The sequence below is a fragment of the Pseudophryne corroboree genome, chromosome 2 (assembly GCF_028390025.1).
Source record: "Pseudophryne corroboree isolate aPseCor3 chromosome 2, aPseCor3.hap2, whole genome shotgun sequence".
Lineage (NCBI taxonomy): Eukaryota > Metazoa > Chordata > Amphibia > Anura > Myobatrachidae > Pseudophryne > Pseudophryne corroboree.
This window is the reverse complement of record NC_086445.1, coordinates 297,552,810-297,570,029: the sequence shown is the minus strand read 5'-3', so window position 1 is coordinate 297,570,029 and position 17,220 is coordinate 297,552,810. Positions and strand designations below refer to the sequence as shown.

Genomic DNA, 17,220 nt, shown 5'->3' with positions numbered 1-17,220 from the left:
ATCCACAACCTCAGTAACCCCCTTAACTAGCTTTTATTAAAGCCCAAAACATTTAACCAGCCTGGTTTACAATCACAAATATTTTCATGGGGTTTTAAATCATATAGGTTAGAAACCTGAGACAAACACAGTATATCTTCCATGTACAATCTTACCACTGCTTTCATCACAGTACACATTTTTTCTGCAATAGCTGGCGCTGCTTTTCGCACAATCTGTGTTTTGGGGAGATTAAAAAAAATGGGCTATAATTGAAAAATTACAATCAGGCCACCTGATGCCGGGTCGACACAGGTCGATGTGCAGTGTGAAAGGGCCATTGTGGAATTCCTGGCTCTTCTGACCCGGTAATTCAACCCAGGAATAAAGCAGTGTTATTCCTGGGCTTAATACCGGGTCAGTGGCAGCGTGAACTGGTTCCCGGGTTGATGGCACCCGTTCACTACAACAGGGAGAGGCAGCGCGGAGATGAGCTCATCTTCCAGCACCACCCCGCTGCCGGCTCCGCAACCCCGCCGCTATGGTAGCCGTCCCTGCAAATTGCCAGGTCGGGAATCCAGCGTTTAGGCTCCGATGCCGGATTCCACACAGGAAGAACCCATTTCCAATTCCCGGGTGGGATTTGGCATTGGCAATGTGAAAGGGGTATTAAAGAACCACATAAATTGTGTTTAAAGATGGTACACAGTACAATGCTAAATACAAGGCAATATTTGAGATATAAATTTGCACTTGCAGCAATGAAGAATACAGAATGCAGATAATTGAATGGAAAACCCAATGGGCCGGACATAATGTAGTCCGAATTGGCTGGAGGTGCGGGGTTGCGGCCGAATTCGAACATCCCAAAAAAAATAAAAATAAATATATGGTGCCATATATGTACAAGGCAAAACCATGTCTTATAAATGATTGCCGCTTTAAAAAAGTGTCAGAGTTCAGCTGGGAACCCACACATATGGCCATCTCAGACTTCAATACATCCGGCCCAATATGTCCCATAAAGTGGAGGTGTACCGACAGATGCCCATTCCATTGTCCACTCTGTTTGCTGTAAGATGCACTGCAGATCTACATGTACTGTTAAGTAATAAGCTTTAGCAAGCTTATTGGAGAATATTAAACAGAATATTGTACCCACTACTGTATATTAAAGGGCTATTGAAGTTACAAAGCAGTATTGTGGTCTAGTGGCCAATTACTACCCGTTTGCTGAACTCATACAAACTTTTATATTTTTTAAATTCAGTACTCTTTCAATAAATACTCACTTTATAAAGCACAGATAATAAGAATGAGTAGCATGGGTAATTGTAACCAGTGTATAGAGTAGATACATTTTACCACCAGTTGCTTAATACTTAAAGATACAGCTGTGCCTTCTTACAACTAATATCAATAACCGCCTTGTGACACCAGGCGGCGGGCATTAGTGTCCCGCCAAGTCTTGTGGTTCTGCTAGCACCAGGCATCTTCTTTTTTTTTTTTTTTTTTTACATCTTTTTACATGAAAATGTGCTTTAGTTCCAATGTGATTAGGACACACCAGAAGACTCACTGACTTATCACACTCAGATCTTCAAGTGTTGCAATTAATCAACAGTCTCCAGGTGCGTCACATTTGACTATAGTAAGATGCTTTTTCAGGTAATAAGATGTGAAAAAGATATCTGGCACTAGCAGAATTGCACCTGACCTGGTGTTCTGAGAGGGGATGTTTGGTGCAAATGGAACAATAATTTATGAGGACACCTGTCTAGGTACGATTTTAAGGGGGTGGGGTGGCTCTTTAATTTCTGGAATGTTTCCTTAGCATAGAATCCTCAAACCTAAAAACTCTACCTGCAAATGAATTAAGAGAAATTTTAAGTACTGCTTATAGTGCTTCATCTACCAACTGAAGTGAGTGGGGTCTAAGGATTTAGAAGCTGCTTCAGCTACCTTGGTCCAAGGTTCTGTAGAGTTTGAAAGTTAGTACGCCAGTCTTGAAATAGATTAGCCATCTTACAAGTAGCCAGTGAAGTAAATAGAGAATGGGTGTTATGTGGCAGTAACGGGGTAATTAGTTAACAGCCTGGCAGCTGCATTTTCTTTAAACTTTAAGTGGTGAAATTCTTTTTTTTTTTTTTTTTTTTTGAAAACCAGGTAGAGTGCATTACAGTAGTCCAAAAGTGATTATACAAATGTATGTATAAGTATAGGCAGAACTCCCGAGGGAATGAAGTGCTTAATCCTGGCTATGTTCATCAGACGAAAGATTGTGTGTTTGATTATATCTCATACCTGGTGTTTAAATGTCAAGCCACAAGCAAGGACAACACCAATATTCCACACAGTTCCACAAAATTAGTGTATTGCAACTCTGAACCCCAAAGTCCAGTTTGTTGGCTTAGCTTTTGTCCTTGCCCTTTAGCTCCAATAATTAAATACTGGTTTTTCAAAATTGAGTCTTAGCCAATTTGTAGTCCTCCATTGCTGGAACTCAGCCAGATCGCTATTCAGTATTTTGTATTGGGTTCTCAGTACAAAAGATAGGTACAACTGTGCGTCATCTGTGATGCCTAATTATTTCATTTAGTGGTAGCATGCCTGTATGTATGTATGTATGTATGTGTGTGTGTGTGTGTGTGTGTGTGTGTGTATATATATATATATAATAAATATATATATATATATATATATATATGTGTGTGTGTGTGTGAAACACTACACAGTGGCACTGATGACGATGGGTGTATTCCTGTATATACTTTTTGTGACCTGGTGAGAAACCATTTGAATCAGCCATCTAGTCCACAGAATTTATTCACTTGCTCAATTAGGTTACCATAATCCACTGTTTGAAATACTGCAGAGAGATCTAGATGGAGTAAGCCTGAACAATAGACAGTCTCTTGCCATCAGAAGATCATTAAGCGTACACACTAGCTTTTCATGTTTGAGGTAACTGATTATTCCTCCTTGCCACTAAATCGGGATCAGTTAGACTGTTCTCATAGCATGTTCTCATGCTGTTCTCATGTTCAGTGTATGCGAAACCTATCCCCAGGCCTCACCAGCAATATATTGTTACTGTACTAACATGAGCAAAGGCTAAACAATCATTTGCTTAACCATTCTGAATTACAGTATGTGGAGACCCTCAAACATACATTGTTTTTTAGGCTTGAAGACAGACTGACTTGTCTGAGGACAATACACGGTTATGCGATTATAAGTGATAAACTTAATGTGCCCTACACACTGGGCAATAAAACTGAAAGATATGGACGATCTCGTTCATTAATGAACGAGATACCATTCATATCTTTCAGTGTGGAGGCACCAACGATGATCGATGCGCGGCCCCGCGCTCGTTCATCACTAGTGCCCCGTCGCTTGTGCATGCAGGCCAATATGGACGATCTCGTCCATGTTAGCCTGCACTGTTATGGTGACGGGGGGCAGCTCGGCGGCTGATCGCAAGTGTGTAGGGCCCTTAACACTATAGTTATGAAATATTAATGAACACCGTTGAGTTTTAACATCCAAATCCTTGCAGTTATGGGCATTGTGGGGCTTAGGCTGAGCTGACTGAAAACCATATCAGCGACACACGAAACCTGCATATTTATGCCCATGTGTGGATGTGTTTGCATTGCAATATGCATCCTGATATAAATCAGTACTGTATGTACCATATCTTCGGCAGGCATGCATACACCTAGATAACCTTACTCTCCGACAGGTCATACGCAGAAGAAAAGTTCAACATTAGTTATAATAGTTAAAAACACATTTTCTGTACAGCTTGATTGGAAAAAAAAGCCTCTATAACAGATCTAATAGTGCTTATTGTGTACAAGAATGTGCCCATATAATATATATACAATTGATGACAATATCACATATATACCTTAGAGAAAGATTCACAATCGGGCACTCAGAAGCGGCTAGCTAGTGCTGGCAACCGTCATCAGCGTTGTCATGGCCCAGCCCTCAGGCATCTGCAATTGTTCCGGTTTTGACAGGCGTTTATGTGTCTCTGTGCAGACTGCATTTGAACACACCTTCCCTGCATTAAGTTAGATCTAACTTTCCCTTCCCAGACCTACCTGTTCAGGTAGATATGAGCAAGTCTGCATATACCCGGTTTCCTCTATAGCTCTTTGGGGAATCATCCTCCCAGTTTATAACACAAGATCTTGATTGGCTCTGAGTGGTTTTAATTGTTAGATGTTTTGTGCATATTAATTAGTTCCATTATGAACATCTCTGTGTTTTTCCTAATGCAGTGTAGCCAAATGGAAAATGCAGAGATGAAGTGTCTGATTTTCTGTCCAATGGTGTATGTGGTAATGATGCTACACATACTGTATTGTGGATTATTTGTGGAGTTTTGTGTCTCCCTGGAATGCTTTAGAGTAGACAACAAGGCTATGGGGAATTGGAGTTGTAATAACTGGATTAATTTTCAGTAAACATTGTAATACAGATATAAACAGAATGAAAAGTACAGGTGCAACATTCATCTATACTCCATATAAATAGTTTAAAGCTATTTGGAAATAGGATAATCAATAATGTCAGATTTAATCTCTACCTATATGTAGCCAAAATGTTAAATGCCGCATCCATAAATTGGATAGTTCAGGCAGTTCTTGGTGTTTTGAAAAACATGAGTCTAAGCTAACAGCGGAGACTGAAGATTGCTGTTGGCTTTCAAGGTGACAACTGTAGAGCTATAATACCTGTGGGAATTATTTCCGTCTGGTTGCCAGCAGCGCCAGTTTTCTACTGTTTTGCTTTTCTGCCATTGCATTTCCTTTATAGTGCAATTCATTACAGTGAGAGGAGCGATTCTGTTGAAAAGCTTTGACAGGAAGGTCTTAAGAAAACACATGAAAAATACATAGAGATGACTGCAGTGCAAAAGGGTGATTTCTATATATTTTTTTTTAATTTCAGTTCTGCTTAAAGGTACTTCGGCACATTGCAGGGTGTTATGTTGCTGGAATATCTGGCTGCAGATAATGTATTTAGCACTTTCCACAGACTGATTTAATTTTACACAGTATTGGCTCTATGAATTGTGAATTCCCTGGTGGGTGCCACTCAGTGTGATCCTGACCCCCTATCACCATTATTTGCTTTTTAGTATGCTGGTGGTTTGGAATATATATGTTATTACGTTAGTAATAATAATGCATGTAGTTACTTTTATCTGGAGCTCTTTTCATGTAAATATAACTACAATGTTTCTCAGTTAAATAATTCTTCTTTAATGCATTATTTAGTATTTTGTTTTATTCTATAACAGGTATTTTCTAAAATAAAAGTATATACAGATTTATTCCTGGTTATTTATAACTGTGAGAGCCACAAGCTCAGATTTCTCACCCCTAGTAATCACCCTTTTCCATTGAGATATAATGACATTTGGAAGTAAAAGATCTTAATGTTGTCTGATGTAGGTGGCTTGTATGCAGCTTATCAATGCACTGGTAACATCGCCGGATGATCTGGACTTCAGGCTTCACATCAGAAATGAATTTATGCGCTGTGGATTGAAAGAGATATTGCCAGTAAGTGCCCTGTAGTCACGGTTTTTGCATTAATATTTGCATTTTCTGACACCTGAGTGGAGAACGCGTTTCATAAATTTCTCTTTTTGGAATAATGTAATCTTGTTGTACGGAGTAGATGTGCTTCAAATAACCCAGTGATATTAGTAAATATATAGCTGGACGACCAAAAAGTATTTTATATTGTATGTGCATATATTTCAGTTTCTCTTAATCTAAACTTTGATTTAACATTTCTTCTTCTTTATCTTACTGTTGTTTATTCATGGGATAGTTTAAAAATCTTACATTACCTTTAATGTTATGTATACTTAAACAATATGCCAACTTTTATGACAGAAGCTGATTGGAGCAAGTCATATAGAAATGTTGAGTATTACATTAGTGTACGAGCAGGTCACTATTGATCTTCTGTGAGAATAAAGTTATTAATTATTTGGTAAAGTTGTAATTGCGGCTATGCTGTCTTTAATTTAAACATTTTTGCAAGTGTCTTTGTAGCCACATGTAAAAGGTATTTTCCCCCCTTTTATGTAGCAATTGAAGCATATCCGGAATGATGCTTTGGATATCCAGCTGAGAGTGTTTGATGAACACAAGGAGGAAGACATGATCGAGTTTTCTCACCGCCTTGATGATGTTCGTTCTGAAATGGAATATCCTTTCACAAGCACCATAATGCATTTCATAGCTACATTTTATTTAATTTGTGCTAAATTTATCATTTTAGCAATTACTACCGTGTTTTAGTATACTATATCTTTATCACAGTGATTCTCAAACTTTGGTTTGTTGAATATCCCACACTTATTGGTAATAGTAATAGAAATTAATTGGGCACATGGACTACTTTGATTTTGCATAAAATGGCCTGTTATGTTTTTGCAAACAATAAAGATCATTAACTAAAAGATGTCAAGTAAACAAAACTCAGGGGGCTGCTGTGAAAACTCATAGCTTTTATTTAATATGTAATATGTCATATTTCTTATACATGCATATGCTTGAAACATTTCTGCTTCTTTATATAAGTTAAGATTTCCGAGGATTAACATCAATTAGAGAACAAATGAATGTTCATTATGCAGTATGTGCAGCTGTGGAGATCCTGCAAGGCCTGTTGCATACATGGCGCTGGGTCTATTAATGTCTGGAAATGGCAGGTGATGTGGCACCTCTCTTCCTCGAGACAATCGTGTAATACTCAACAATACAATCTGTGAGATAAGCTAGGACATTTGTTGTCCCATCTGCTGAAGTAGATGTCTTGCAGACTGTGTGTTATCACCTTAACACTATAACTGATGCTAGTGATGTTTTCAGTGTTCTGTGGAGTTCCGTCAAGAGCACAAATTCAGAAGGAAATTTCCTTTCCATTCTACAGCATCTTCTAATAATTCGAAATGATTATTTTGCAAAGTAAGTACTTTAATACTATGTTTTGTTAGCTTTTACAATATACTTGTCTGAGTAAGGTTTTACGTACTTCTTTGAATGATGAAGCAATCTTTGCCAGTCAGTTATTGGCGAACACCATTTTAATCCGTACTATTTACATCAGTGACTCTCTCATGCTTAGACTGTTGCTGTAAACACAATAACATAGAAGTCCTAGGCATCTGCCTTATCAGCCATCCTTCAGGACACAGCACTGTAATAACCACTGGGCTTTACTGCAGAAAAGAAAGGATGTAAAGAAGTCCTTGTCATCTGCACAGAGCTCTTCAAGTGCAAGATATAGGAAAGCAGAAATCTTCAGTTTAGAAATCAGTTAAGGCAGGAAACCACAGCAGATGCTGAGAGATCTGCCACAACCCCTCTGTTTTCATATGGCAGAGCAGTCCCCATAGATCTGTCTGAGGATTCAAAGTTCTGAAAGGCTTAGCATTTGGAGCACGTGTATCAGTATCCCGGTGTGGTATATTTTGTTGTCATTCTTCATGTTGACACTAATGTTACTGGTGGTCTAACAGTGTCCCTTACCTGGTCTGGTGTCTTCAGCGATGTCTTCCGGGTCTAGTGGTCAGCTAATGATGACTTCCCGTGGATCCAGCTGCAGTTCCACCCTTCCCCCTTGTGCCTAACCCTATCCTGCCCTTCCATAGCCTAACCCTCACCATCCACTGCTGATCTGTGCAGAACATACTTATCGAGAGCCAGGTTGTTATCCGAGGAGTTTTTCTGGAGAGTTCTAATTAATAAATATGAACAGAGAGCTTAGCTTTATGGCCATGATGGTATATGGAACTGACTGAAATGTTATTGTGGTCAATGTAACATTTCATCCTTAGTGTGCTAGAGCATCACTCGCATTAATATTCAGCTATACTATTACAGGTTAACTCAAGTTTTACTAAACTTTAAGAAGAAAATATAACAATACAAAGAATGATTAAACATTATATCCTCGTGACAGACATTGCAGAATAAACATAGGGGACAATTTTGTAGAATCACTCTTGTGGAAGTAGCCAAGGAAAGAATGTAAATTAAAATATATTTATTACTCAGGTATAGTGTCAACAGTGAGACTTAAGAACATTAATAAACTGCTTATGACTGAAGTCAAACTATACAACCCAGCAGATAATTGGAAAGCATTCTATACATGATTTATATTTTCTAGTTATTTATACTGCAAATTACATTTTTTTTCTTATTTACTATTTGTAAGGTGCTATTAACTATGCACTGAACACCATTTTGTTATCGTTAGCCGTGTTTATCACCTGCTCATCTTTGTATTCTCTGCGGTCAAGTGGCCAGATATAGAGAAACCTGAATCCAGTCAGGTCATCAGAATGTTATCAGCATTACAGGTTACAATGCCTCTGGATAGTTTTGTGCTGTTAGGCAGCGTGCTGTCGACTGGTGTGACCATAAGACTAGCGATTATTGTAATGTCTTGATGTGAGGGGAGGTATGGAGTTAATCAGGAAGCTGCTGAGTTAAAAATGAAAAGTTTGTTCTCCCAGCGTTACATGTTCCTATATCTGGGTAGTTATTCGCATTGCTTATCCTCTATGTTGAATATAGAGAAAGCAGACACTACCAACATTTTGGTAGAGAGAGTGGATTTTTATTAGAAAAGTTATCATCCTAAAGAAGTCTACCTGTTAGAAACCTCATTCTTTTCTTAAGAAAGCATTGCATTTTACCTGGTGGCTCTGCTCCTCCACCTCTACAGTACTTTCATGAAAAGTTTGTTGTCATTGACATTGGTATTTATATTTAGAAGGAATTTTGCCCTGTGAACGGTTCTTTAGAGATAAGAAAGTAACAAATGTAAAAACTACAGATTCTGCATTCTAGGCAACTAAACAATAGGAACTAAACTTTCATGGGTTTGCATAGCCCTATCTACTTTGTGGGCAATAAAGTTACACAGATTTTGAGAGCTTTACCAGAATTTCATTACTGATGGTCAGACAGGGGGGTGGTAGTCATGTGACCGCCGGTCGGCTGACCGACAGTCACATGACCTCCTCCGTGAGCCCGACGGCTCACTATCCCGATGGTCGGCATGCCGACCAACAGGGACTATTTCCACTCGTGGGTGTCCACGACACCCATAGAGTGGGAATAGAACCCGTGGCGACCGCAGGTCGCCACCGAGCCCGCAAGGGGTTTGCTGCACTCGCCCCTCCCCGCCGGGATCCCGGCGTCGGTATGCTGCCGGGATCCCGGCGTCGGTAAGGTGACCGGCGGTCAGGAGACCGCCGGTCACCCGTACTACACCGCAGACAGGGTGCTGTGGATATTAATCTAAAACTTTTTTAATTCTGTCTTACCAAAATGTAGGGAGCTCCTTTATATTTTTGTATGTATGTATGTATGTATGTATGTGTTTGTGCTTAGAGGGAAAAGAAGACTCCCTTATGAAACTTTCTTAATCGAATACAAGTCTGTAAAAGTCAAAACATAGCTCTTACTTTAGATACATGTCTGCACAACACCTTCCCCAGTTTATAATATGCAACAACTTTGTTATGTTAACAGGTTATCTTGGCCATGTCTGATGACCTTGTTCTGCCAGATGATCACTTATATGTGTCCACTGATAGATTAGAGGGTGGTTATTCATCCCTGAGTACCCTGAATGGTCTTAATTCACATCTACTGGAGATTCTCTTTGACCATCAGTAACTGCTGTTACTGACTCCAACCAATGCCACCACCAGTTTCCAATACCAGCAGCTGGAATAGCTTTTACCTCCTAGGCTCTTATACTGGTACCTGCAACCACTTCTCCCAAGCTCCTACCACTGGCACCTGGAGCATCCTACTTCTAGGTTTGTGTGGACACTTTACGGCACCACTTCCTTAATAGTGTCAGACAATTTACAATGGTCTCTCAATATGAACCACTCAGCATTGCTAGCTGGCAGAAGGTTTATCTTGTAGACACTGGTCTCAAGTCCAGAACAACTGGAGAATGGATTAGCGTTTTGTGCTATATTGGTGGTTACAAGATAGAGCATATGCAGACATCCAAAGCCAATATGTTTATTGCTTAAATGTTTTGAAAAGATATGTCCCATTGCTAAAGGTGCTTGGGACAATCACAACATAAAAGATGTTCTTCAGATGTACAATCCTTGATTGCTTGCCCTATTTTATAGGAAGAGGGCACAACACAATAGGCTTCAGACCTGAGCTCTAGGACTAGTGTACCAAGCTATCTCACAAAATATAAATATATGTATCTTAAATTTAAAAGGAGCTGAACACTTTTTTTATTTCCTTTAATGCATATCCTACCCAAACCAGTTTACCTAAAGCTCAATCTGATTTAGCATATAGTGGTCTCTTCCATAAACACCAACTTAGAAAGCTCCACAATAAAGGAATACTCCCCTAAGTGCTTTTTAAAGATAGTGGAGGATGGCATGTCCTACTACATTTCTTATGAGTGCACAGGGGTCTATTCAATGCATGTTGGATCTTCTCCAACAGAGAGGATCCGACAATGCATTATTTAATTTTTGGGTCAAATCCGACTGGATTTGCTCGTTTTCGACAATGCGAATCCGTTTTTGTTTTTTTGAAAGTCAAATTGACATTTTCGAAAACGGGACTAAAACCTGTTGGATATGGCCGCAAATCCGACAAGTCAGAAAAATGCCAGGAACATCGAATAAGTTGAATCATGATTCGACCTAAAAAAGTCGGAAACTGCCATCTTTCCGACTAGACGGCAGTTCCGACTTCAATTGAATAGACCCCATAGTCTGACATGAAATTCAATGACTAAACATAACACTTTAAATATAATGTGCCAGATGTAATGCTTCCCGAGTTCGTAAGTTGTGCGGGATGCCGGCGAACTCAGAGTTTTTTTTAAAAGGGGCAATACTTAAAAGTATGGTTTTGCCTTGTAAGTCATTGCCCCTTCAAAAAAACTGTCCGAGTTCAACTGGCATCTTGCACGGCTGCCGTACTCAGACAGCATTGCATCCAGCCCAACATGTCAAAATACAATATTACATATTAATTTACAGTACATGTTGCCTAGCAACGAAAGATTGTATGAAAGTTACCCAGCAGTGCAAGGGTTGAATCCCCTTTGGTTCCGTGGCCGCCATCTTGACCAAAATAAGTATTTTGGATATCAGATTTTTCCGTATTTTGGAATAATTGCATACCATAATGAGATAACATGGCGATGGGACCTAAGTCTAAGCACAGAATGCATTTGTTACATATATGCCTTATACACACAGCCTGAAGGTAATTTTAGCCGATATTTTTTATAACTTTGTGCATTAAACAAGCTGTGTCTACATTCACACAATTCATTTAGGTCTCATATACACCTTATGCACACATCCTGAAGGTCATTTAATACAATATTTTTAATAACTTTGTGTATTAAACAAAGTTTGTGTACATTGAGTCATCAAAAAACAAAGGTTTCACTATCTCACTTTCACTCAAAATGGTCCGTATCTTGGAATATTCCGTATTTCGGAATATTTGGATATGGGATACTCAACCTGTGTATATATGTGTGTGTGTATGTATGTATGTATATATATATATATATATATATATATATATATATATATATATATAATTTTATTTTTTTCATTTTAAAAACGAGGGGAAGAAAACACCAGAGAAAATGAATCAGTAAAAGAAGATACTGTACACTCTGCCAGAGAAAAGACATTGCTTTTGCTATTTCAGGTGCATAAGTGACCTTCACCTTTTATGTGAGCATGTGATTGTCTTCTTTCCACATCAAGTTTACAACCCCAACCTATAGAATCAATACAGTGCACATAGTTTCTCTTACGTCCTAGAGGATGCTGGGGACTCCGTAAGAACTATGGGAATAGACGGGCTTCGCAGGAGACATGGGCACTTTAAGAAAGACTTTAGATCTGGTGTGCACTGGCTCCTCCCTCTATGCCCATCCTCCAGACCTCAGTTTGATACTGTGCCCAGAGAGGAGATGGGTGCACTTCAGGGAGCTCTCCTGAGCTTCCTGACCAAGTATATTTGTTAGGTTTTTTATTTTCAGGGAGCCTGCAGGCAACAGACTCCCTGCATCGAGGGACTGAGGGGAGAGAAGCAGACCTACTTCTGTGAGTTTCAAGTCTCTGCTTCTTAGGCTACTGGACACCATTAGCTCCAGAGGGAGTCAGAACACAGGTGTCACCCTGGAGTTCGTCCCGGAGCCGCGCCGCCGTCCTCCTCACAGAGCCGGAAGATAGTAGCCGGGTGAGTATGAGACGAAAAAGAAGACTTCAGAGGCGGCAGAAGACTTCATGATCTTCACTGATGTAAGCGCACAGCAGTGCAGCTGTGCGCCATTGCTCCCACACACCTCACACACGGCAGTCACTGTAAGGGTGCAGGGCACAGGGGGGGCGCCCTGGGCAGCAATGTAAACCTCATTTCTGGTAAAAGAGATATATATACAGCTAGGCACTGTATATATAAAGAGCCCCCGCCAGTTTGTTATTATATTTAAGCGGGACAGAAGCCCGCCGCCGAGGGGGCGGGGCTCCTCCCTCAGCACTCACCAGCGCCATTTTCTCCACAGCACAGCTGAGTGGAAGCTCCCCGGACTCTCACCTGCTTATCCACAGTGAAAGGGGGTTTCAGAGAAGAGGGGGGGGGGGCACATAATTGGCAGCAAATAATAGTATTACAGCGCTACTGGGTAAACACATTGTGTGTTTTTCCTGGGGTATTAGCGCTCGGTGTGTGCTGGCATACTCTCTCTCTGTCTCTCCAAAGGGCCTTGTAGGGGAACTGTCTTCAGATAAGAGGATTCCCTGAGTGTGTGGTGTGTCGGTACGTGTGTGTCGGCATGTCTGAGGTAAAATGCTCTTCTAAGGAGGAGATGGAGCAAATGTGTGTGTGGTGTCTCCGTCGACAACACCGACACCTGACTGGATATGTGGAATTAAGTGCTGAGGTAAATTTATTGCACAAAAGATTAGAGAACAGACAGGAAATCTACCCATGTCTGTCCCTACGTCGCAGGGACCTTGAGTCTCAAAATGCCCACTATCCAAAAAATAGACACTGATACCGACACGGAGTCTGACTCCAGTGTCGACTACGATGATGCAAAGTTACAGCCAAGACTGGTAGAAAAGTATTCAATATATGATTATTATAATAAAATATGTTTTGCATATCACTGATGACCCATCTGTCCCTGACACGAGGGTACACATGTTTAAGGGGAAGAAAGCTGAGATAACATTTCCCCCCTCTCATGAACCAAATGAATTGTGTGAAAAAGAGCGGAAATCTCCAGACAAGAAACTTCAGTTTCCCAAAAGAATTCTCATGGCATATCCTTTCCCTGCTAGGGCCAGGATATGATGGGAATCTTCCCCTAGGGTGGACAAGGCGTTGACACGTTTACCCAAAAGGTAGCGCTGACATATCAAGATACAGCTACCCTCAGGGATCCTGCAGATAGCATGCAGAAAAGTACTTTGAAGTCCATTTACACACATTCTGGTACACTACTCAGACCGGCGATTGTGTCGGCAGGGGTTTATAGCGCTGTAGCAGCGTCGACATATACCTTATCAGCGGAGATTGAAACTCTAGATAAGGATACCATGTTATTGACCCTAGGATATATAAAAGATGCTGTCTTATATATAAGACATGCTCAAAGAGACATTGGTCTACTGGGTTCTAGAGTCAACGCTATATCGATTTCTGCTAGACGTGTCCTATGGATCATGCAATGGACAGGTGATGCCGACTAAAGGAGGCGTATGGAGGTTTTACCTTACAAATGTGAGTAATTGTGTGAAGAAGGGCTCTCGGACCTGGTCTCCACAGCTATAGCTGGTAAATCTGATCTTTTGCCTTATATTCCCTCACAGCCTAAGAAAGCACGACATTATCAAATGCAGTCCTTTCGGTCGCAGAAAAACGAGAAAGTACGAGGAGCGTCCTTTCTTACCAGAGGTAAGGGCACAGGGCACAGCTAGTTCCCAGGAACAGAAGTCCTCCCCGGCCTCTACTAAATACACTGCATGACGCTGGGGCTCCGCTAAGGGAGTCCGCCCCAGTGGGAGCACGTCTTCGACTCTTCAGCCACTTCTGAGTTCACTCACAGGTGGATCCCTGGGCAATAGAAATTGTTTCTCAGGGTTACAAGCTGGAATTCGAAGAGGTGCCTCCTCGCCTGTTTTCCTTATCGGCCCTACCGGCTTCTCCCCCAGAAAGGGAGATAATATTAAATACAATTCACACATTGTATCTCCAACAGGTGGTGCTCAAGGTTCCCCTCTTTCAACAAGGAAGGGGATATTACTCAACCATGGCTGTAGTCCCGAAACCGGACGGTTCGGTCAGACTTTTTTTTTTTTTTAAATTAAAATCTCTGAACCTATACTTGAAAAGGTTCAAATTCAAGGTGGAATCGCTCAGAGCGATCATCGCCAGCCTGGAAGGGGGGGATTTTATGGTGTATCTAGACATAAAGGCTGCATACCTTCATGTTCCCATTTATCCACCCCATCAGGCGTACCTGAGAATTACGGTACAGTATTGTCATTACAAATTTCAGGGTAATTGGCGGAAATGATGGTGCTCCTACGCAAGCAAGGAGTCACAATTATCCCATACTTGGACGATCTCCTAATAAGGGCGAGATCAAAAGAGCAGTTGTTGAACAGCATGTCACTTTCGCTGAATGTGTCACAGCAACTCGGCTGGATTCTCAATATCCCGAAGTCACAGTTGGTTCCTATGACTCGTCTGCCCTTCTTGGGTATGATTCTGAATACGGACCAGAAATGGGTTTATCTTCCGATAGAGAAGGCCCAGGAACTAATGACTCTGGTAAAAAAAACTATTAAAGCCAAAACAGGTGTCAGTGCATCACTGCACTCGGGTCCTGGGAAAGATGGTGGCATCTTACGGGGCCATTCCCTTCGGCAGGTTCCATGCGAGGACTTTCCAATGGGATCTACGGAACAAGTGGTCCGGATCACATCTACAGATGCATCAGTTAATCACCCTGTCCCCTAGGGCCAGGGTGTCTCTCCTATGGTGGCTGCAGAGTGCTCACCTTCTGCAGGGTCGCAGGTTTGCCATCCAGGACTGGATTCTGCTAGCCACGGACGCGAGCCTCCGAGGTGGGGGAGCAGTCACACAGGGAAGAAACTTCCAAGGTCTTTGGGTCAAGTCAAAAAAACTTGTATTCAAATCAACATCCTGGAGCTGAGGGCCATATACAACGCCCTTCGGCAAGCGGAAACATTGCTTCGCGACCTACCGGTTCTGATTCAGTCAGACAACATCACCGCAGTGGCTCATGTAAACCGCCAAGGCGGCACAAAGAGCAGAGTGGAAATGGCAGAAGCCACCAGGATTCTCCGCTGGGCGGAAAATCATGTAAGCGCATTTTCAGCAATTCATTCCGGGAGTGGACAACTGAGAAGCAGACTTCCTCAGCAAACACGACCTGCATCCAAGAGAGGACTTCTTTAGGAAGCCTTCGCACAGATTGCAAGTCAGTGGCAACTGCCACAGATAGATATGATGGCGTCCCGCCTCAACAAGAAGCTACAGAGGTATTGCACCAGGTCCAGAGACCCTCAGACAGTAGCTGTAGATGCCCTAGTGACACTGTGTGTGTTCCAGTCGGTCTATGTATTTCCCCCTCTTCCTCTCATACCCAAGGTGTTGAGAATGGTAGGAGGGAGAGGAATGAGAACAATCCTCATTGTTCCAGATTGGGCACGAAGGACCTGGTATCTGGATCTGCAGGAAATGCTCACAGAAGATCAGTGGCTACTTCCTCTAAGACAGGACCGGTTGCAACAGGGGCCATGTCTATTCCAAGACTTACCGCGGCTGCGTTGGACGGCATGGCGGTTGAACGCCGGATCCTAGCGGATAAGGGTATTCCGGATGAGGTCATTCCTACGCTAATAAAGGCTAGGAAGGACATGACATCTAAACATTATCACCGTATATGGTGAAAATATGTTTCTTGGTGTGAGGCCAGGAATTCTCCTACGGAATATTCCATCTGGGCCGTTTCCTTCACTTCCTGCAAACTGGAGTGAATTTCGGCCTAAAATTAGGATCTATTAAGGTTCAGATTTCGGCCTTATTCATTTTATTTCAAAAGGAATTGGACTCTCTCCCTGAAGTACAAACATTTGTGAAGGGAGTACTGCATATTCAGCCTCCTTTTGTACCTCCGGTGACGCCTTGGGACCTTAACGTGGTGTTAAGTTTCATTAAGTTACACTGGTTTGAACCACTTAAAACGGTGGAGTTGAAAAATCTCACTTGGAAGGTGTTCATGTTATTAGCTTTGGCTTCGGCTAGGCGAGTGTCGGAATTAGCGGCTTTATCACATAAAAGCCCCTATCTGGTTTTCCATATGGATAGAGCGGAATTGCGGACCCGTCCTCAATTCCTGCCAAAAGTGGTTTCATCCTTTCATATGAACTATTGTGGTGCCTGTGGCTACGCGTGACCTGGAGGATCCCTAGTCCCTTGATGTGGTCAGGGCTTTGAAAATTTACGTGGCCAGTCAGAAAAACAGAGGCACTGTTTGTCATGTATGCAACCAACAAGATTGGTGCCCCTGCTTCAAAGTAGACTATTGCTCGCTGGATCTGTAACACAATTCAGCAGTCACATTCTACGGCGGGATTGCTGTTACCTAAATCGGTCAAGGCCCATTCCACTAGGAAGGTGGGCTCTTCTTGGGCGGCTGCCAGAGGGGTCTCGGCGCTAGAGCTGTGCCGAGCTACTACTTGGTCGGGTTCAAACTCCTTTGCAAAGTTCTATAAGTTTGATACCCTGGCTGAGGATGACCTCCTGTTTGCTCAATTGGTGCTGCAGAGTCATCCGCACTCTCCCGCCCGTTTGGTAGCTTTGGTATAATCCCCATGGTCCTTACGGAGTCCCCAGCATCCTCTAGGACGTAAGAGAAAATAAGATTTTAAACCTACCGGTAAATCTTTTTCTCGTAGTCCGTAGAGGATGCTGGGCGCCCGTCCCAAGTGCGGACTACTTCTGCAAGACTTGTATATAGTTATTGCTTAAATAAGGGTTATGTTATAGTCTCATCGGTCTTGGACTGATGCTATGTCGTTTTCATACTGTTAACTGGATAGTATATCACAAGTTATACGGTGTGATTGGTGTG

At 41.8% G+C, this 17,220-nt stretch overlaps 1 protein-coding gene across 6 annotated transcripts in view; it reads left to right on the top strand.

The window, feature by feature from the left end:
* Positions 1-17,220, top strand: part of DIAPH3 (diaphanous related formin 3) — a 1,416,707-nt gene that overhangs the window by 659,778 nt on the left and 739,709 nt on the right. For all 6 annotated transcript variants that reach the window (XM_063952903.1, XM_063952906.1, XM_063952905.1 and 3 more), the window contains 3 exons: positions 5,454-5,564; positions 6,102-6,220; positions 6,867-6,983. In XM_063952903.1, the coding sequence (XP_063808973.1) occupies positions 5,454-5,564; positions 6,102-6,220; positions 6,867-6,983 (347 nt within the window). The remainder of the gene's footprint in view (positions 1-5,453; positions 5,565-6,101; positions 6,221-6,866; positions 6,984-17,220) is intronic.